Genomic DNA, 22,838 nt, shown 5'->3' with positions numbered 1-22,838 from the left:
TCCGGCACAGAGCCATGCAGACACAGATCAGTGAGGAACACTGCACACACTCATGCATGTGCGGATCAATGCCGACAGTCATACACAAGTGGTACTTTTTTTTTTTGTATTGTACAAACAAGATCAGCCCAAAACACAAACTCTTAAAAAGCTCTGAGGAAATGCGTCTCCCCACTTGGCAGAAGGATCCAGTCGTTCCACAGAATTTCACAAAAGGGGGGTTTGCACAAAATTCAGGAATTGGGTAAGTCAAGATGGTGGAGAATTAGGACAGACGGTGGAGGATGAAGACGAAGAGGAGGAGGAAAGGAAAGGAGAAGCAGATGAAACGGGGAATGTGTTTTCCATCAGGTCCATCTGGTGCCGCATTCCACCAGAGGGATCCTGAGGGAGATCCACGTCATGTCTTAACGAGTCTCATGCAACATGTCATGAGGTCACCCTGGGCGACCCTCCCAAACAGAATCTTTTTTTTGGGGGGGGGTTACACTTAGCAACAGCAGCCGAAATAAGGGTCAGATTCTCAATTCTAGAAAAAAACTAAAACACAATTCATAAAACCCAGATAGAGGCTGGGATCCTGTTAGCTATGAGCCCAAAGAGCCTGATTCCAGCTAGATTTTTATACCAAGTCATTTGAAAAAATATAGCAGAACTACATTCAGTTAAGTCTGAATTACCTTATAGTGTATAGTAGTGTTGTCCCTACAGTAAAAAGAGCATTATAAGAGTGCTTTTGCTCCATATATCACAGGTTGTGTGAAAGAAAGCCTGTCCATTTTAGAATGATTCAGTCCTAGGTGACCTGCATAGATGGAGACGGTGTATTAGATGCTTTCATAGCATCATCATAACCCCTATTCTAACAATGCTATTATTCAAGGCCTTTCTTACTTGTTGATGTGCCTTTTTAGCAAAAAACCTTTGCAGGCTCCTATGCTTTGTAACGCATTACCCGTAGTCATCTTTAGTAACGTTTATTATCTATGCTTCTTTAACGGCAGGTCAATTGAAAATATACTTTTTCCTACATTAAAATAAGAGTCTTACACATTGTTTGCTTATGCATTGGTTTCTAAAACATCTTCCAGTTAAAAATTCTGATATTTTCCAGATATCAATTTCTGAATTTAAAGATTGCAATCTAATGTTAAACCATAAGCACACACACTGCTGCAAGTTAGCTATTTTATTGCACTAATGGAAGGGAAGAGATCATCATCTTGTATTGCCAGTAAAGTAATCAGCTCCAAAAACATAAGAAATCCCACTGTATCCTATCTTCCAACTAGGGCCCAAAATGATAAGCGCTGTCACTTATTTCACCAGTTAATAGCACTTCACAAGCAGCATTCACTTTGATGAGAAAGATTACTTGATTTTTACATTCTGAGATCTCATTAGACCCAAACCTTCCAGCTGCCAAGCCCAAAATAACACAAGAATACTAGGAACTAATGCTACTCAATATGAGGAAAACATGCAATGTCATAACTGTGGTTACAATAATGATATTAATAAATAACTGAAAGGTGGGAATGTTTTTTTTGCTTTTGCTCAACAAGTTTATTTCCCCCACTATCTAAAGGATAGATTTTACCCTTAACTGAGGGTTGAACAGACTGTTGTTGCTTTAATACTATACATAAAAGGTAAAATATCAATGGAATCAGCATCAACTAATGAAATACTGTTAACAATTTTTTTCCATCACCTGCAAAATATACCTAAAATATATATATTAAGTTTTTACTTGTTAGATTTCAAAAGAAAACCTTAAGAACACCCCACTTGAAGAGACCAAGCATTAGCAAAGCAAACGGCCACACAGAGCAGGGTAGCTACAAGCCAGCAAAAGCACACAAACACAACAAACAACTGCAAGCATTCATGATCATAGAAAGGGTATATTATTCATGATTTAACTAATCTTCTATGAGGTTAAAAAGCCCTGTTAGTGAGCATGAGGGTGAACAGACAATCACATATGGAGCACGCAAAGGTCAAGCCACCTCAGGACCACTCCACCACACAGCCCCCACGGAGCCTCCAATGGGAAGGATTGGCGAGAGAGGCGGAGCTCCCCAGGAAGAGGTAAGGAGGGGGCTGACTCACCGTGGGTGTGGTTAAAGACGCCTGGCCGATCAGGTAGGAATTAGAGACGGACATGCTGAGGCCCAGCCCAGAGCCCGCCTCCTCCATAGCCGCTACAGACGGCTGGAGGTGGCAGGAGAGAGAGGAGGAGGAGGAAGAAGGGGAAGAGGAGTGGGAGGCCTGAGGAGGAGAACAAACGAAGGAAAAGATAGAGAAGATGAAAAGAAATAAAGAGAGAGAGAGTCATTTAGGTTAAGGGGAGGCTCAGAGTGGGTTAAAGGAAAAAAAAAAAGAGTGAACAGTTGATTACTGTAGTAAGTAAGACTGTGTTAGAGCAGATTAAATCGAAGTTCAGCTGCAGCCCGACAGTAAAGTCAGAGTGATAAAAGCTGAGAACACTTCTGCTGCCAAGATGAGACACAGCAAGTCACACTGCAGAAAGAAGGATTCATGGAGCGAGAATTACAATATCTGGCAAAAATATTCCCATCTTTTGAATTTTTTACCCATTTTTTCACATTAAAACCACAGACCTTTGTCTCAAGCAGATTTGCGCATCTGATTTGCAGTCAGAGTTGTCACCACACGGCGTTTTGTGCAAATCAGAAAGTTTCAAATGAAAAAAAGTTGAAAATCATGCATCTTTTCTTTCATTTCACAGTCAAACACTAGTTTATTTTTTGTGTTGAAGTCTGTGGTTATAATACAAGAAGATATGGAAAGGTTTACCAGAACTGTAATGGCCTCTTCAGTCTGCTAAAGAAACCTTAGGTACTCAAAGTTCACACGACACATACAGGTAACATTTTAAAATTCTTCGCTTTGAAGGAAACCAGGCCAACTACTACATGGTCCAAACAGAGCCAATATGATCTGTTCAGGGGGTTTATTTTCAGCCCTTATCCACCCAGCAGCTGGAATTACTTTTTTTTTTTTGCAAAGCTGTGTAAAGTCGCCAAAGCATGTAAGCCTGTAACATGGGTTTATGCAGGGGGCAAACAGGCTTATTCCAGCAGGCCTCCAGCTCATCAACTCCAAAAAACACGAGGCTGGATTAAGGCCTGCTGCAGCGGCACAAATGTGTGCAGTGTGACCAAATCGCTCATAGACAAAAAGAATGATAAGAATAAAAAATAAACAAAACCTGTCAGGTGTGGATAAAAAAAAAAAAAAAAGAGGATTTATAGAAGGTGGATTTCATTTTCCTGTCTATGAAATGAATCAGAGGTTTATCTTTTATTTTTCAGTTCATGGTCCACAAACATGCAGGTTTAAAAATAGCAAAAAGCTTAAAGTCTGGATTTACACTCTGTCAAAAGTTTGGACACCCTTAAAATCAATGGTTTGTCTTTATTTTTTGCCTCAGTTTTAATGTCATCACTACATATCGTCAATGTAGACAATGATAAAGAAATAGCAAACTCTACTAAATTACAAACATTGGAGCAGTGCTACAAACTGTGTCTAAACCTTTGACCAATAGGGCTTCTGTCACACTGTCTACATATAAAGGAGTTTTCTTTTTTTAAAGAAAATTAACATTAATGGTTTTCAAACTCACTTCAAAGCAGTTTGACATTAGAGTCTGAAATTGAGCGGTCGTTTGCGGTGACTTGTCCTATTATGTCTCTTTCGCCAATGATTCACCTGCAGCGTGTTGTCTCAATTAACCCAAACGCCGCCTCAGATTAAGATTAAATCTCTGGATCTGATGTGCTGCTGATAAAATCTGTTCCCGTCTCTCGCCGTTGAGCTAATGCCTGGTTGGGCACACAGATGTCTGCCTCCTTTGGCTACAATAATGACCAAGACTAAAGATACAGAGAGAGCTGAATGGGTCCTGAGATGACAAGATAAGAGAAGACCTTAGAAAAAAAAAAAATACACGAGAGATTCTCTCTTTTTCGACACCCCACGGGAGGCATGAAAATCTAAGGAATTTGAAGTACACCCCAGCTCATGCGGTTCAAATTAGTGAATCAGGCTGTTTATGTACTCCAACCACACTGCTATACGAGACAGGAACAGTATGAAACCAACTGGTTTCATAACTTCAGGAATAAGTGCCTGAGTTGAGCATTTCTTACCAGCTGTCTTTGTTTTGGAGGCAATGCAGGCGGCTGCAGTGGCTCGTGAACAGAGTCTGTGCTGCTGAAGGAGTCGTTGAAGCCGTACACCTCCTGGAAAAGCTTGTTATGCTGCTCGTAGATCCTCTCACTCTGTGGCATCTGGTAAAAAACGGAGGGCTGTGGCTCCGAGTAGTCCTCCATAAACTGCATATATTGAAGAACTGGAGGAACGGGGATTAGATAAAAGATTTGAATAATGAGGTTAAAATCAGCCAAGTGAGGATAGACCTATTTACAATTTGATATTGAGTAAAATGTATTACATAAATTTCCTCATAGAAAGTTTTATAGCTTTTGTGATTAAAAAAGGAACAAAAAACAAAATCAACCCTGCAATAACACAGAGGTAGCAACATGATGCTGTGGGAACATTTTAGCCGCTGTGAAAAAGCGTTAGAAGGCCCTATTCACAGTTCAATCCCAAATCCAAAACATTGGTCTGCAAAAAGACTTTAATATCAGCCGTTTACAAATATCCTCTGTCTGTCTAATGTTGAGCATATTACAAATAATTGGAACATTTATAGAACGTAATCAATTACAGATTTGGAAAGTTGGAAGAGAGCTTCCAAATTACTGTAAGCTATTAAAATTACGATTTTATTGTATCTGTCTATCATATAAAATGCATTGAAAAAATGAAGGAAAATGTCTACATATCTCCTATTTATTCCCAAAAAGTCTCACTTCTTCTTATCTGCAGTTCATCATCTACACGATTTTAACAGAAACTATAAAGCAAGTTGCTAGAATATTCCTGATAACATTAACTAGTCCAGGCTGCATTGATGAGACGACCACCGTTAGTTTCTGAGAGGTGAATAAACTCCTCCAATGACTCAGAAGAAACCAGTGACCAATGAATGAACTCCTCTCTAAACTTTCAGGAAGCTGGTTGAACTTTTGGCATTCTTTAGACTGTTGTCATAATCTGCAAAAAGTGCTTCAACAATGAGGTAGGGCTGATTGCCTGAATGACATAATACAGTAGCATGTGAGGAAGTGATGGATAAAGCGGGCGAGGAAGTGACCACATATTGCCCTCTGCGGCCCTTCTCCCAGACCTATTGTGGCACATCCTAGTATTTACTTCCTGCCTCTATAGTGAATCTTTCTTTGACATGAGCGACGCTTTAATAAGCTGCCGATGAAGCAATGTTAACGTCCCCTTCCTCTTCCTAATCAACCTCATTATTTACTCTTCCCCTGATTAGCCTTTGTTCTTGACTTTTATTTGTACTCTTCAGTTCTACGTTCATTTTATTCAGAGGGCGTGCGTCCCTTCTTTGTCCTTCACACCCTAACCCCACTTACTGTGTCTGTTTTTCTTTTCAGGAAGCGGTGGAGGGCTGGCCGGGACATCCGCATTCTCACTGGCTATGAACTGGGAGACAAAAACTCCCCCATTCGTCTGGGGCATGGGGGAGATGGGTGTGAACAGGGGGAATGGCGGTGTTGGGTGTAGCTCCTCTTCTGACAGGTTGTCATACTGGGAGGGGTAGCGCTCATACAGCACCCTGGAGCCTACGTCAGGGAAGGGCGACGTCTGGGTGCTACGGCGTTTTTTCAGAGGCAGGGCGGGGGGAGCGCTGGTGCGGCATGACAGGAGTGGATTAGTCTGATTGGGCTGGGGACTCCAGTACTCTGGCTGCTGGGATGGAGGGGCGCTCAGAGGGGGGGGTGTGAGATGTTGACCGGGAACAGGGGACGAGGACTCGCTGAGAGACTCTGGCAGGGGGCTCAGACAGCCTCCCACCTGGGCTGTGGGAAGGTTATCGCCGGCAGACAGGTCCTGATGGAGGAAGTCGTAATCCGGGTCATAACTCTCCGTGTTGTCTGAAAAGTTAACGACAAATTTAATGTTGGTAAAATGATTTTGAGTAAATGACTTATAACAGTTGGCAAAAAGAGAAAAAATGTTTTCGACTGGATAATCAAAAACAAATCAAGTTATCATCAATAAATCAAGTTAGACATTTTAAAAAAGCTTTTATTTCTACACCTGTTAGTTTGGGATTAGCTCTTTAGTTTATGATTTAACAAAAAAAAAAAAAAAAAGAAAAAGAAAATCCCTGAGCGGTCAAACAGGGTTCCCATACATTGTTCATGTCACAACTCCATACTTTTCTATTGTATATTTCCATAGTTCTCCGCCACTTTATAGGCAACAGTTGAAGCATGAATATAATAAATTCATTGTAGATATTTTTACATTTCTTAAGCTATAGAGACTGCAGAATGCATGAACTGGAGGGGAGGAAGAGAGGAAGAAAGGCAGGAAGGAAGGAGAGGCAGATGTAAGAATTTCTATAATTTTAGAAGAAATAGATTGCTGAATGTACAGAGAGAATGATGAAAGAATGGATGTATGAACAGATGTGTGCAGCTGCTGGACAGCAGAATAAAAAGCAATTGTTAAAACTACCTAAGGTATGATTTCATGCTTTTTCAGACTGAGTACAGACCCCTTAGATGGTTACCTGTAGGTAACAGACTCTGTGGATTACAGGGTGGGATCCCTGTAGTCTGATCACTAAGGGACTGTTACCTCTGGAGTTTGGAGAATGGATAATACCTCAGACTCTGGCTTTTTTTTTTTTTTTTCCTCAAAGAACATTCTGTAAACAGTTTTTGCTAATAAACCATAAGTATAACACTATGTTGTAGCCAGATGATTGGTGTTATTTTTTCCTCAAATTATAGCCCATCAGTATACATCTACTACAAAAAAATGAGCTCAATCAAAGTTATTCCTGCAGTCCAAACAATCCACTGAATCCCACCAGCTGGATTTGTCACGGTGCTCTTACCCAGCGTCTCACAGCTGGTGTTACGAGAACACTGACCGCTGTCCTGATCCATGGAAGAGAGCTGCTCGTCAGACTTGCTGAGTTTCCCCATGCTGCTGCAGGGAGAGAGACGAGGGGAGTCTCCGCCGTAGGAATGGCTCCCCCCAGAGAAACGCCTCTGAAAAAATTCATGCTCGTATTCCTGCCCAGAAATAGAAGATTCACACGTTCAGGATTCTCTTGACTAAAAGGGCTTTTCTTTTGCTGTGGCTTACGTGTTCCTATAACTGTTAGACTGTGAAGGATTAAAAAATGTTGATGATCAGCAAAAGGAGACAAATCAGAACATTTATGAGACATTCTGGCCATTGCTGTTCTAAAGCCATAAGCAGAAAAATTTTATTTCTTTCTCATTTTTACCTTTAGCTTTATAAAGCAACCTTAACAGAGCAAGAGTGCACTTTGCCAGAGTGGTACTGATTACCTTTTTAAATAAAATTAAGTATACAAGTATGGCTAAAAGTAGAACAGTATACAGTGTTTGCTTTTAGTCTGGAAAGCCAGGATCCGATCAGTCTCTCACCTGTCTGTGGTCGCTGCATGGTAAACTGGAGCCACGGCTCATCGGAGCAACAACTGCTACTGGTGTTGGTGAAGGGGCTGACTGGCGTTTCTTAGGTGGAAGTGCTGGTGGTGGACTATAGAGGGGAAAAAAGGGGTCTGTTAGAGATACGAAAGGAGGGAGCAAAGTTTCCGTAGTACAGTCAATCACAAAAAAGAAGGCCAGACTTTTAGGCATGTATACCCTTACATTAAACATGGATATATGAACATGAACACAAACGTCATCCCTCTGCACCAGGATGAAATAAAGTGTTTTAAGTTAAGCTACTTTAAAATAAGGCACAGAATTATCCTGTCCATCAAACTTAAATACTCTCAGAGTTAATATAAGCTCAAAATGCGGTGGGGGAGGGGGGAGGCGAGCCAACAAAGGTGACCATGATATGAAGTCAGCGGAACCACAATTCATAGGTCAGTCACACACGCTCATGCACCAGACAGCGTTCTGGTTGGATGAGGAGGTCTTCAGCGGGTTACCAAGGATGCCACAGACTTTGGGATAAATGCAACCATGCAAGCCAAATGCCTTCATCCAATCCAGAATCTTTGTGAGGTTTGAGGGTGGGATGTTATTATGAAATAGGACGACCCTATGGCCTGACATACTTCTCCTTCTGAGAGGGTCTCCTCTGGCCAGCGTCAGCACTCAACTGTGCTCTGTTTCCAGAATGGAGACCAAGGATGAAACAAAACAAAGAAAATAAGAGACACAGCGGGAAGAGTAAGAAAGACGGTGGGACAGCTCATAAAATGTTTAGAAGTTGTGCAAATCTTGGGAACATACACTGGATCAAAAATAACACTGAACAGCAAGAATGCTGAAAACAAAACCCTTTTATAGCTGAGCTATCATTTATACCCGTCTATTTCACATTTTTTAAATTACACAAAACAGTAGGAAAGAAGCACCAAAGTGTTGCTTGATTATTATCTTCATTGTGCAGTTAGAAGGCCTAATATTCTGATTAAGGGGTGTGAGGTGGTCACCTGAGTTCTGCCACTTTGGCCTCAGGAAGAGGAGGTTTGGGTGGAGCAACATCCTCCTCTTGTAGTTCAGGGGCAGCTTTAGCAGGAGAGGATGCTGGAGCTGTCCGATTCGAGACATCCTGCTCAGTATCCACCAAGGGCACCTCCACGGAAACATTGCTGCAAACACAAAAGCCACCTGTGTAAGTCAACTGTCCTGTTTCTTTCATTCAAGCAGATAAACTCTATGTGCACCTCTCAGCTGCTGTAACAGGTGGTGCCGGTTTATTGGGGGTGGTGGGTGATGGCTGCTCCTGTTTCTCAATGGTCAGTTTCACCAGTTCCTGTTGGCAGAAATGCAGCAGAGTTTGGGACTTATTCATGCATGTGAGGAAAAGAATGCTAAAAAAAACAGCTAAAAAGAATACCTTCACTCCATCCAGCACTGCCTTAATAACGCTGGTGACTGCGATCACACTTTCTTTGTCATCCAGGTCGATGCCGTCCAGCATGACCTGGTCTGCCCAACGGATGAGATTGGCCAGACTCTGATAGACGCGGCTGTGGCACGAAGACAGGGCCGAGCTGGAGAGAACCATGAGAGATTGAGGCAGGGTGAAGGTTAACGTGTATAAAGCCATTAAAAGGAAACAAGTAAGAGGTAGGAAGGAAGGAATAAAGTGGTGTGGAGTAATGATGGGAAAATCAAATAGGCAGCACAGGGAAATCGGAAAACAAAATGGGATTTGTGAAAAAATTGAAAACGGGTCCTGGATGAACACATATTCAAAAGGCAGTAAATAAAAAAATTTAAAAACTAAGAACACTACTTGATTTTCAGCGCGTTGCAAACCTAACAAACGACTTACCTTATAGGAAACATATCCAGATCAACACACACACAAAATATTTATTAAAAAAATTATATCTAGTATTGTTGTGAATTGCAAAGAAAAAATAAATGTATTCAGAAGTTTTTGCAAAAAAATAAAGAAAAAATGTTGGGATTTTAATTATATTCACCCACTTTACCCTTATACTCCATACCAAGAACCAAATTAAACTATTAAAACCATACACCACTTTTTATATAAAGTCTCCCTTTATAAAAATTCCAAATAAACATGGCTACCTTTGAGTTTGATAGTAAACAGCACCAGATAATGAAAATAATAAAGACCAAGAATCCCACCACTAAAGTCAGGCTGAAATACACAAAGTCAGAGAATAATGTTAAGCTATCAAACAATATCCTAAGATATGACATCACATAGAGAAATGTTAAATCTGTTATTCAAAACGCGAAAATTTCAGGATGACTTTAAACCCACTAAAACAAGATCAAATATCTACAAAGTCCAGACAAGGAGAACAATAATCAGAAAGGAGGCCATGGGGCCTGTTTTTACTCTAGAGGAGCTGCAGAGATTTACAAATCATTTTTTTGGGTCAATTATTACTTTTACTCTCGACAAATCAGGAACAATGCTAAACATTAAACATTTCTGATGTGATCAAAAGTAATAAGGTTTGTTTCAGTGAAATATAAACGCAATCTATTTCAAAACATGATTAAATAGCACTTTTGTGTTTAGCAAAGAAACATACACTTCATAATGTAAATGGAGTCTTGAGGGAGAGTTTATTAAAGATTTATTCTTCTTTGTTAGATTTTGACTTCAGTAGGATGAAGTCACATCAACAGTGTGAATAATTTGCCACTTTTTTGCTGTAATTGCAAAAAAAAATACTTTACATAACTGCTTTTCTAACAAGGTTTAAATCCAACACGACTGTTTTGTAATTTTGTGAAAAAGAATTGGCAAAGATTCCTTCTTTACATATCTAAAGCTTGAGGAAACATTTTCTAAAACACCCGAGGCTGCGAAAAAATAAAAAAATCTACAGAATCTTGCTTCACAAGGATAAATGAAAGAAAACGCCTTGAGTTGCCCATCAAATAAAACCATATATTAAACACGACAAACTTTTACAAAGCACTCTGCTTTAATGCATCTTTTTAAGACAAAATATATGTTTGGTCTCACACAAATGGCTGACAACAAACTCAGGAGTTATAAGCTTTGTAGCCTTGAACGCAGCCTAAACAGCAACACAAAGAAGCGGGATGTTTCTCCAAGCAGTTCATTGTGCATTCAGACCCAATACTAAGGTGTGGTGTAAGCCTGTATCAACGTGTTGCAACAGATTCACAACACAGGCATATTCTTCGACCGTCTCTGCAGGGCTTATCCCTGAAGTGAGTGGGAGACGGCTGAATCTACTGGAATTAGAAGGATTTGAGGACTGAAAAGACATGAGCTATACGTTGCAGTGCAACAAAGGGGGATACGGTAAATCTAAAACAGCAGCAGCTTTGAGCAACATGGTTTGCATGGTTCAAATTTTTAGGGAGTTACCAGAAAACACTGCTTTATTGCAAATAAGAGTTTGTAGAAGATGTACCCCAAAGCAACCTCTGTTAAAATACTTTTTACCATTAGGCAGTACAAGTTGCCAAAACTCAAATTTATTATACAAATCTAAGCTGGAATCAAGTTGGACTTCAACTCCAGGGACTAAGGTCACTCTAAAGTGTTACAGGAACAGGGTGAGGGGTGGTGGCCTCTGACCTCCATTCCTCTATCAGTACTGGTGGAGACAGACATGATAAATAAGAAAAAAGTTTTTAACATGCCCCGACACTCCACAAAAACTGCAGGTGAGATTTCTTTTGAAGGTTTGGCTGCTTAAGGGCAAGACAGAAATATTGAAAGTAAAACTAAATGGTTCAAATGTTAAAGAATAATCCTTGTACCTACAGCGTTATTTAAAAAATAAATAAATCAAGCAATAAATCACGCTTCAGATATAAAGTATGAGAAACCCGAAGCTGAGGCATATCCCTCACAAAACATTAACAATCTGGAATGAGGAAGCAAACATCCTATAAACCACTTTATGAGGGGTTTCAATGACAAAAAGAGAATAAAAGGCAAATAATAATATGCTGAATAAATATTTATATACAGTAACTTTCCAGTAATTATTACATTCAAAGAGAATTTACACAGGCATACATTCAAAGAGTGACCAACAGAAGCAGGGCTTACCTATGCTGTATCCGGGCCTCTACCTGGACCAGAGGCAAGATTGCTTCTAGGACCTTGCTGGCTGAGCCTGGCAGCATTTCCAGCACTTTCTTCTCCACCACCATTTTATCCACAATGGTCTTAAAGTATCTCAGAGCGCTGACCACCTCCTTCTCTTGCTCCTCAAGCCTGCTGACCTTCTACAGAAGAGAGGATAAAGGGATATATTCATAAATCATAGCTTTGAATGCTACCACTGACTTATTTAATGCCAATAACATTTGTAACTCAGTGGTTCTGTAAGCTAAGGTCAGGAATCCACAGAGCTTTTAAGATTTTCTGTATAAATGTAAATAACTTATAAGAATAAACTGTTGAGACGCACAAATCAAACTGCAATCATCACCAAAATATCAGGATGTCAGATAACAATTACAAAGGCCTGATTAGAAACAGTATTTGATGCTGTATTTCATGTGTCAGAGATTTAAATTCTCACATTAATAATGCATATGGTCCGTCAGATGGACCAAACTAGTGTAATTATTAAGAAATTATTTTCTAAATTAAGAAATCTAGAAAATGAGTTTTAACTGCAAGCTTCAGTAATAACATTGAAATTATTGTTTCCTTCAAATAGTTGAATCCTAGTCTGAAGTTCAGATGTTCGGGGACCACCGCTATCAATCATATCAAACTTTATATGGTAAGCTTCCCTAAAAATAACATCATTGTATCTAAAGTTTTTAACAACAATTTATTGTGAAGAAAAATCTTTTACATAAAGTAGAAAAGGGACTCGTATTTTCTGTTTCCAACATAAAAACATTTGCAATATTCAGTTAATCTGCTTCTCCATTTTTTTTTTTTTTAGTTGAGGGCAACATTTTTTTGCCTTAAAATAATCTAATTGACCACTATGGTATTTGTTTTTTAAAATTTTTAAATCAACAGACTAAAAGTAGATATGAGACACAATTGTTTAATCTTAGTCCTTCCCTTCCTCACCTCAGAGTCAAGTCAGACACCGAGAAATAAAGACCATATGTCTCATAAAAGCTAAGCACAATCTAGGACATTTTCTTTCACTGGGATCTCATTAAAAATACATAAGACATAAAACATTTTCATGGTTTTGTAAATAGGTTTTAAAAACTTTCATATACACTTTCTCGATATCTGTAACAAATCTATTACTGGTCTGAAGTAAGCCTGCAACTAAAAACTAATATATTTTGCTAAATGATCTTTTGATGATATTTTTATAAATTAATTAAATAGAAAAAGGGATTTTAAAGAAGAATTTAGACAGAATTTAAATCAGATGAGGCTAAAACTATGCCCATTGAGGAGTTCTTCACATAGCTTATTAATGGACAAAAAAAACTTATCATCTTAAAAACAAAACTTATACATTTTTTACAACTCTGGCATAAATAATGCATTGAGTGAGCTGTTTTTTAAGCTTATTACATGTGTTAGCGGGTCACCAGTTAATGATTAATTGATTAATAAATTGATGATTATCTCAATAATTGATTAAACTGATTAAATTTTTCAGAGCTAGTCTGAGACAATCAAAATATAAGTGTCCCTAACACCTCTGCAATACGCTGGAAAAATCATCTAATACTTTTAAAGGCTACAGATGGACCAGAGATTCTAATATGGGAAGTGGAGCCAGCTTCCATAATGCTTGAAACTCTGTGGGAACTAACAGGGAAAATCTCACATAGAACAGTTCAATGTGAGGAAAACAAAACACAAAACAGGAAAACAACAAACTCACAAACACACTCAAAAGGGAAGGAAAGAGATCCATTTCTCATAAGAGTTGGGTAACAAGGTGCATTATCACCTTGTTGGCAGGTTTCTCTGTACTCTTGGCTGCTGGCTCTGGCTGTAGCTGCTTTGCCTTCTTGGATGGAGTCCTCTTGATCTTGGGGGAGTGGAATTTGTCCTTTAGTATCATGGTGAAAGTGGACAGATGGGACCGTTGAGAATCTGTGGACAGACGGAAAACAAGAGGAAGTCGAGTGGTCAGTGATGGCGTAAACATGCTTTAGGGGGGAGAAATGATCTTTAAACAGATGGCACAAGCTCAATGAAGTACTAAAGCTCGACAGCACAATAATGCTCTTGTGAAACTGAGCTAAAGAAAGGATCAGATGTGGACACAAGCGAGATGCCGGAACGAAATTGGAATCTTAAGATGGGGATATAAGCAGGGATTTTTCTTTTTTTTTTATGAAGTATGTGCAGCATCTGCATTTCATCTGTTCTGTTTGCCTTGCTTATAAATCTGCTGGACAGTCAAGATTCTTCCAGCTGTGTGCGTGTGAAAGGCAGGAACAGAGCAGATAAACGTGGCCATAATGAAAGCAATGACACCAAAAAGATCTGTGGCACACCAACTCTAGCTTATTATAGTTAGATTACTTTTTAATTTGTTGCATATGCAGACAATGGAGACAGCTGAATTTAAAAAGTGAATACTTTACAAGATGCAGTGGGGATGCTTTACTTCAGTAGGGGCAGGGAAGCCGCTCAGAACTGATGGAAAGAGATGGTGCTAAACACAGACTTAATGGAGGCATTAGCAAGACAACTGCTGTACACAGACACTCTGCATCCAATCTGACTGAGCTTAAGCTATTTTTATAAAACAGGAAGAGCTACAATGTCAGAGCATGTGAAAATCTAGGAGACGAACTCCCAAAAGGCTTGTAGCTGATGCAGTTACAGCAAAACATTGTTACTCTTAGTATTGACTCTGGAGGAATAAACACAGTAATGCGATTACTCCATTGTGCTCGACTAACAATCATCACTAACTCCTTTACCAATTTGATGCATTTACAGGAGTGACAGAAACATGCATTTAAAGAATGAGAACTTTGTTCAACAACTGCTCACTCATGGCTGCTTTCACCTTTTTATTGCTTTCTACATCTCTAGCCCATCATAAGTAGTTCATAAGATAAAAAGCTAATAATAGGCCTGGGAGTCAGCAGGAAGTGTGGGTTTTATCAGTGACAAAATTACAACTATCTGCCGTGATCTCCGCTCAGCGGGACGACAGCCGGATCAGGTATTCCAGAGCAAGCAGCACAAAAACACTAAATGCTGAACAGCCATCAACAGCAGGGAAACGGCACGCAACACACTTCCAGCCGCACAGAGCTTTCATCTGCACCATCGATCAACGTGTGGTGCACATATCCTCCTCTCTGTTCCTGCTCCCCGCCCTTAATCCTCCTCATCCTCAGCCCTGAGTAGAAGCTAAAGAGCGCTGAGGCAGCCAAAGATGGCTGTGTGTCCCATTAAAAATGTTGATGAGCAATGGTCCCAGTAGCGATACCTCTTCATTCATAGTTGCACGAGGGATATGCGGAATGAACGCTTCTTCTTTTTAATAGTACACTTGGAAAGAAAAAAATCAAAGTATTTTGTGATCTACAGAAAGAAAAAGTAGCACAGGCTGCTTTGTGAGGGTAAGGGATGTTTTTTTTTACACAAAGCTGATTTAATATTCTGCAGAGTTACTGGATCTGTACCATTTGGCACCTCCTTACCTTTAACATGCATTTGACCTAGTTTTCAGTTTCCAAATAGGTCAAATCAGTCACATGCATATGGAGGCCAAAATAATTCTCCACACATAAATGCGCTGCCTTTGCTAGTTCAAAACAAACAACGACATTATAGCTGGTTTCATGAGGAGTTATTATGTCAACAGAGAGTATAGAGGAGAAAAGTCCATGTGAAACAGAAGAGGCTCATCGATTTATAACAAGTAGGGCTGAAACAATGAATCGTGATTAACTGGTTATTGAAATAATCGTTAACTAATTTAGTAATCGATTCATCAACCAGTATAGAGACTAAAACATGTCTTTAGCAGGATAGAGCATCCCATTTAGAACAGTAATTATGCCAACTTTGTAAAAAAATATATAACTATTTTGCAATTAAGACAAAAAAAGTTTTGTCTCTTATTATGCTCTATCCAGGAGTTCTCAAGTTGAAAAGATTGAGTTTCACCTCGTTTGATTTCGTAAAAAGTCTCCTTTAAGGAATCTTTAGTTATCCGTTTAATAATCAAAGAAATAATTGACAGATTTATTGATTTGCAAAATAATCATTAGGAACAGAACAGCCCTAATAACAAGTAACAGTTAAAAAAAAAAAAACACCAACTAGTCAGCCTGGGAGGTTACAATGAGAGGGAAGGAAACATAGCAATTAAGAAGAAAAATAAAGATGGTGAAGAGGGACAACATCTTCATGTAAACCAGTGTCTGAATCAATGTATTATGACTCTGCAGAAGGAAATCTTGTGCTTGTTTGAAAATAAGGGGAAACATTTATAATGTGGTATTTTTTTTTTTAAGATAAGCTTCTTTTTAAATACAAAAGTGGACAAACAAAATCAGACCATCACATAATGGTCATATAGGTAATGATGTATGTTGTAAATAAACCATATCTTCTCTCTGAAAAAAAAAAAAAAAGCCCAACTAAATTTACGAATATTCATTTTCTTTACGTTATGTTAATGTTATATTACAACTTTTTTATTCTTCCCTCCAACCCTTTAGGTGGCAGTCAAATTGTTTACGTTGGTTTATGGCCGATTTTAACAACATTAAAGTCCTGTGGTGATGGGCTCTAGGAGAGAGCTTTCAAGGCCATGAAAACAAAACTCTAAGGTCAAACATGTTTATGCTTGTGGTTTTGGGCAAAAATCATGCTGCCCTATTAAAAAAAAACAAATCGACTTACTAAGCTACTAATTTACAGATAATATTTTCTTTCCAAAACAACCTTGGAAAAAACTCCTCTTCCTATAATCTTTATAAACTTCAGATCAGGGAATGGACTAAAGCAGAGCCATAAGGGCAGCGACCGAGAGTGACAATCGGCTCAACATTCAGTTCAGTTAAAAACTCCCACAAGTATCATGTCTAAGTCTGCAGCTGCAGACAGGAAGAACACTGATAAGTAAAACGATTTACCATCATGCTTGATATAACTGCTTCCTCAGACATCCTCACAACCCCAGAAACTGTTGCCATCAGAAATGGACATGAGCATTACATGGCCATAAGGAATATAACAATCTGTGACTAGAAATGGAAATACAGCGAGGTTCTCTGTTACATTCAAGCACTCCTCTCACCATTCACCCTTCAGCAGCCATTGCTCTGGGTCGCTTTGGCTTCCTGTCTGCTGCTGGCCAAAGTTATAGCCGGGTGAGATCATGGATTATAACGCCTCTGGTAGTGAATCAGCCTAGTCATAGACTGAGCAAAAGTGGGAAAGGAAGCCCACATAAAAAAAAAAATTTATATTATATATATATATATATATATATATATATATATATATATATACATATCTATCTATAGATATGGATAGAATTGTTTTTTTTATCAATGTGAGCCTTCTTTCCTTTTGACTTTCATCAGACAGCTTAATCTGACTGACAGAGTCAAAAAATCCAGTGAGCTAGTGAACAAATAGGCTATTGTAGCCATTAAATTTCGCTTAAGTACTTCTAGACTTTTAAAACAAATCTTTAACACAAACCTTTAACAAAACATAACACATCAATTAGTGGCGTAAGAGTCGACAGAGCATTTCAGTTGCTTGAGGCAAGGATTTGTTCCACAATAAATAAGCACACACCCTACATATAGAAAATGTTTGTGTGTTTGTTATTTGGCGCATATATGGTGTAAGTGTTAACTAATGTAACGCTGGTCCAACTGAACACTATTCGGTGTGTATGCATTACAGAAAATAGGTCCTTCATCAGAATTCAGGTAAAGCACAGAAAGCATTGAACCTGTTTTAAAGAAAGCCTTTTGTTTGAATAATCAGCTCTGACATAAAAAACAAGAGCAAGACTTTCAGCAGATAACAGGAAGGCTGAAGGCAATACATAAAAGTGAATTGCTTTTATCCTTTGTAGTAGTTTGAGCAGTAAATGATAGAATCTTACCATTATTTTATGGATCTACATTTGTGAGTAGACATACACGCAGATGAACATCTTAATAATGCTAACTATACCAACTAACATACCCACAATATGGTTACCATAGCTTTGAAACGGTAGCCAAACCTTATTTTATAGTAATGGTTTCCTTACACGGATGTTGTGATAACAGCTCTGCTACTAATATAAGTAATAAAGCACCAATGTCAGAAAGAAATATAAATCAATGATGGTTTTATATCTTACAGAAAAAAATGGAACGGGATAAAAAAAATCCTGATCTTTAATGTAAACTGGATTTGGTGGTGAATACAGGTGAGTGGCTTTGTGTTTTGCAACCGTCTTCATTAACAACAGTCAAGTTGTTATCCATATGAAGAGCTGTTCAGTCCATCATAGGTTCCTGCCATCCTTAGAACAGAATGATTGCAGGGTGAAAGGATACAGAGGAGAGTTTGCGATTCAGGTTACACAAACAGCTGTCATCTCTTCGACTTTATGTCTATGAAAGTGTGTGAATGCTGCAAGGAGTGAAACAAGAGTTGGGTCATTATTTCACCTAAGATGGGGATATCTATCCACCTATCTATTTATCTACAATGTAAGAAATACACGCACAGTACACGTGTGAAAGGCCAATTAGAGATTAGTATAAAAAGTCAGAACCATAAAAAACCATAAAAACAGTACACTGTTCGAATTTGGATTTCAAGGGTTGAAATTTACTGGATTTCTTATCAAAGGCAGGTGTCCAAATGTGGGTAACTGTTCTGTTATTCAGGAGATTAACATAACTTCAATAATTAATATAGAAATAACTTAAATTGATCTGCCCCCATGGATAAGGCCTATTTTTACCAACATCTGATCTAGAGTTTTCTTTAATATCGGGAACAATAGACAACTTTAAGTCTGATAAGTTCATCTTTGGTTAAGGCTCTTTTAAGTGTTATCTTTTTTTCTAAAGAAATTTTGACTTCTCTCTTCAAAGAAAGGAAAATTAACAGGAGATAGAAAAATGCAACAGATTAATTTTTCCCAGAAGAGATTAGGAAAACCTTTAGTCAGTAATGATCAATGATAGAAACTTTGATATTAAACAGAAGCCATTGGCTGATTAAACTGAGCAAGGAGTACCCACATACTCTAGCACGAACCAGGAAGTAAGTGGATGCTGTGTTTTTCCTTTGGACCGACTCCACACCAACATCTCTGACTGCAGAGATGTACCAGCAGGCTAGCAGCTAAAACCGTACTGTCTAAAGGAAGACAAGTGGGTCTGCTGCAAATCCTAGATCCTGCTGCTGTGGCACATTTTTAAGTAAAATCCCAAATCATTAATGGAAATGGTTGAGACTCCAGTAAACCAATGGCCTGTAAAGTACATGTTACCATGGAGACATAGGGTGACTAGTGGAGACACACTTCTGATGAAGGTATTTTACTTATTTGTTAAACAATCTTGGATGTAATTTTCACATCAAAACTTGTCTCAGATGTTGCTTCTGAATATATCGATTTTGATTAATCAATAAATCAGACAGCAAAGGTGCCTTTAAGAAGATTTTATACAGAATTTAATAAATCATTTCGTCTTTCTACTGTAGAACTAAAATGTAGCATGGCTGCCTCTGCTTTCATTGTAAAGAATAATGATTGTACCTAAATAGGAAGCCCAAAAACACTGCTTAAGATTTTATTCTTATATTCGAGTTCTTAAATACATATAAATCAGCAATAACTAATAAGTTAACTCTTGGTCTTTAAATAAGAACATATACTATCTATGTCTATAGCAACAAATGGCGGAAATGGAAATAAACACCAAAAAAATACCAGCAGGAAATCAAACCGGGATACAGGAAGTTTGAATTGGGAAGATCAATCGAAATGTGTTTATTAATCCCTGCAGGGAATCTTTTTCAGAGTGATTAAACATATAAAAACTAAAATAAATAAATAGAATAAAATATTTAAAAACAAAAGTACAAAATTGGGTTAACACATATATGGTGTACAATGAAAAATTTTCTTGGCAATAATATCTTCAGATAAAGTTAGCCAGCCAGTCAGATGTGCAGATTAGGAACAGACCATAAAACACTATCATCCCTGTCATTAGAGATAGTGTTATTTATTCTAATGGCAGTAGAAACTGGTAGTTATTTCTTTAATTCAAATTATTTAATCTCTCTATTTAAGAAGTCACAGGTGTTAAGCTACATTTACTTAAAAAGATTTCTCATTGGTTCCAAGCAGAGAACATGCAGCACTAGACTAAACATTGTACTTTACTACTGTGGGCATCCAAAGCTACACTGTTAGGGTTGTAGTGAAGGAAAAAAAAAAGGGGTGATGTGGAACATGGCTTACAGCTGATTTAAGAAGTAATGGAGGCAGAAGACCAATGGTGTGTTTTATAGCCTTCCAGCTGTGCTGTTTAGGCTTAGTGTTCAGTAGAAAGCAACAGGGAGACTGAGAGCATCAGGTCCACTTACTGAGCAACCAAATGACTTACAGCGGATGCTAAAAGCTCAGTCTCCTTGACATATATTGTGTTCTGTAAACTCAAAAAGTAAATGACAACAAATGCTTTCTATGAGGTCTATGTACACAGTTGGCAGTGTATATTATTGGATTTCTACAAAAAATGTTATTGGAATGATTCTGGAATCAAAACAAGCATGTCTGAACAGGAGAACCTGCTCACTTTGTGAGCAATGCTTCACTAAAGTGATCTACTTGAGGTTTTTACAGGAACAAAATATGATTCACACAGAAAAAGAGTTTCTTTAGTCACTGTCCATGCATACCCAAGGCATGTGTTCCATTTTTTTTTTCTTTATCTCGGTTGTGCTAAATTCCACCACAGCCGCTATTATACTCTGTCAGCAGCTTCCACAAAAATATCCTTCAGTGTGTCAATGACCAGCAAAGCTGAACCAGCAGCCATGGGTCAGTTCACAAATAAACAGTGTGGTGATGGAGTTCCTTAGCATGATGCGTTGCATGAGAACAGACAGCATGATCATCCAAGACTAACAGAGCAGGGCACTCTGTAAAGACGATCTGTAATCGGATCAATATTACAAAACACTGCATCATACACACAACCACTCAAGGTATATACGTTTGGGAAGGGTTGCTGCCTAATTAAATCGGGCACAAAATGGTAAAGAGATCACTGAAAGACACCATATTTACCCTTTAATTAAAAAAACATCTAAACTTTTATCCCTTACAAGCTGAAATCATGGTTCAATATTCCTTTTTGGAATAGTTCTAACTAGGTATTAGATTTACAAACACAAAAAAAGATTTTTCCTTCTTAGATATTAAATATTTTGAAATATGATGCGTGACTAGACTAATGATTCAAACACGGAAAGTTTAAACAAAAAAAATTGTATCTAACACCTCGGTGAGGCACTTATGGTTTTTCAGTGTGCTTGCTTGAAACAGCTTGAGAAACAAATCGTTTCTTTGGCGATAGCTAACATAAAACAAATTATTTATGGCACACGGTGCAGCTCACAATACAAATACATTTTTTTGGTCTTCTTTATTTCCCATCAGGCAAATTTTATATGTCTATCATTACAACAGCTTGATAAACGAAGCAAAGAACAAGAAATAAAATCACGCATTTCATCCATAAAAAACATTCAAAATAAGCTACAACACACAAACTCTCGGTTTAAAAGCTTCTATTAGATATAACTAAACAGATCTTTATAAATCAATACAAATGTGTATGCGTCAGTATCTGGTGATATAAAAAAAAAGTAACCACATCCCCTTTCATTGCACTTTCAAGAGTTCTTGCATTAGGAAGTACAAGGATTTTCATTTCCTCAAAAAGTCTTCAATTACAACAATCTCTGATTAACTTCAAACGTCACGCAACATTGTTTTGGTTTTTAACAAAACAATTTGCAAGAATACAGTTTCCTTTTAAAGGATCAGAAGTAACATTCAGCTGAACAACATTTGTAGGCACAGTTGAAAAAGTAAACCTTAACCCTTTGTTCTGCGTGCTTTATAATCGACCTCTACAATATCATGCATGAGTTCAGACAATCTGCCCTCTCTGGCAGCTGGAGAACATATCGGATGGTTTCAATATGGGTCGACATCTCATTATGGCCACTGGACAGGCTAATGAAACATGTTCATGGGAGCTCCTGGCAAAGGCCTTTATTAGGGGCTGGATTAAAAGCTATGCAGTGAACCCTAAGGTGTAGCTGATTCAATTGTACAATGTACAAAAGGAACACATGGGCGCTCACACGCACATCTACCTCCAGTAAAATAAACAAATAAGCAGACAACAGTCTCTAACAGACATTCAACCGCAAGCAAAAGCAGGGTGAAATGCCCCAGGGCCTGAGTTTTCAAAAGCACCAGTGACAAGCAAAACAGAGTTTATGGCACGGAAACATTCGACTTTTGATTGTTCTGGCTTTTTTTTTCTCCTTTAAGTCAGTGTGAACAAAAATAAGTAAACAAAAGAGTGGGAAAGGCACTATTCTACTGTGAGTTTGTAAAACAGTTATAAGCTATATAATCTGAGCATCCAAATTAAACAATAATGCTCACATTTCTGACATCTTTAATTAGGTTACAATATTCTGCCTGTCTGTAATTACTCTAAACAAGACATTTCTATCTTTGGCACCGGCTTAGTTGAATCCAAGTCATGTTTCATTCCTGAATCTTGTTTTTATAACAAAACAAAAAAACACTACCACACTAAAGCTTTGAGTCTGCATCTTGCTCTGTACGACTTGACAGCAGCAGCTTAATCAAATGAAGGATTTTAAGCTTGACACCAAAATGTCGACTGGAAGATGAGGCTAATGTAAAGCAGCTGTTTTGCGATTGTCTTAGGAATGTTTTTTGACTCGGCTTTGTAAAACAGACACTGCAAATACCTCAATCACTTGGTCAGCATTTGCTCTCCTCTCTCAGCAATATGTGAAAGTCTGAAAGCTTACAAAAAAAAAAAAACAACACCTTTCGAGCCACACTGTAAAACTCTTGTTTCGGAAAATTCAATTTTAGACTGTGATGCTTCTAGTCTACATTTGGAGCCTTTATCTAATTAGAATAACTTAATGCAAGTCTAGAAAACCAATCT

General features: G+C 38.2%; 1 protein-coding gene across 8 annotated transcripts in view; it reads right to left on the bottom strand.

Moving 5' to 3' along the window:
- rapgef1 (Rap guanine nucleotide exchange factor 1) overlaps positions 1-22,838 on the bottom strand; it is a 47,763-nt gene that overhangs the window by 9,467 nt on the left and 15,458 nt on the right. For 3 of the 8 annotated variants that reach the window (XM_015382722.1, XM_015382719.1, XM_015382723.1), the window contains exons 2-12: positions 13,553-13,698; positions 11,716-11,894; positions 9,031-9,187; positions 8,858-8,946; positions 8,624-8,782; positions 8,243-8,293; positions 7,596-7,710; positions 7,034-7,214; positions 5,538-6,059; positions 4,182-4,384; positions 2,116-2,274 (exon numbers count right to left, since the gene is read on the bottom strand). In XM_015382722.1, coding sequence (XP_015238208.1) covers positions 2,116-2,274; positions 4,182-4,384; positions 5,538-6,059; positions 7,034-7,214; positions 7,596-7,710; positions 8,243-8,293; positions 8,624-8,782; positions 8,858-8,946; positions 9,031-9,187; positions 11,716-11,894; positions 13,553-13,698 — 1,961 coding nt within the window. The remainder of the gene's footprint in view (positions 1-2,115; positions 2,275-4,181; positions 4,385-5,537; positions 6,060-7,033; positions 7,215-7,595; positions 7,711-8,242; positions 8,294-8,623; positions 8,783-8,857; positions 8,947-9,030; positions 9,188-11,715; positions 11,895-13,552; positions 13,699-22,838) is intronic. The other 5 variants (XM_015382724.1, XM_015382725.1, XM_015382720.1 and 2 more) reach the window with 4 other exon arrangements.

Source organism: Cyprinodon variegatus, unplaced genomic scaffold (assembly GCF_000732505.1).
Source record: "Cyprinodon variegatus isolate N-32 unplaced genomic scaffold, C_variegatus-1.0 Scaffold264, whole genome shotgun sequence".
NCBI lineage: Eukaryota > Metazoa > Chordata > Actinopteri > Cyprinodontiformes > Cyprinodontidae > Cyprinodon > Cyprinodon variegatus.
Note: the sequence above shows the minus strand (reverse complement) of the source record. Positions and strands in the feature narration are given on the sequence as shown.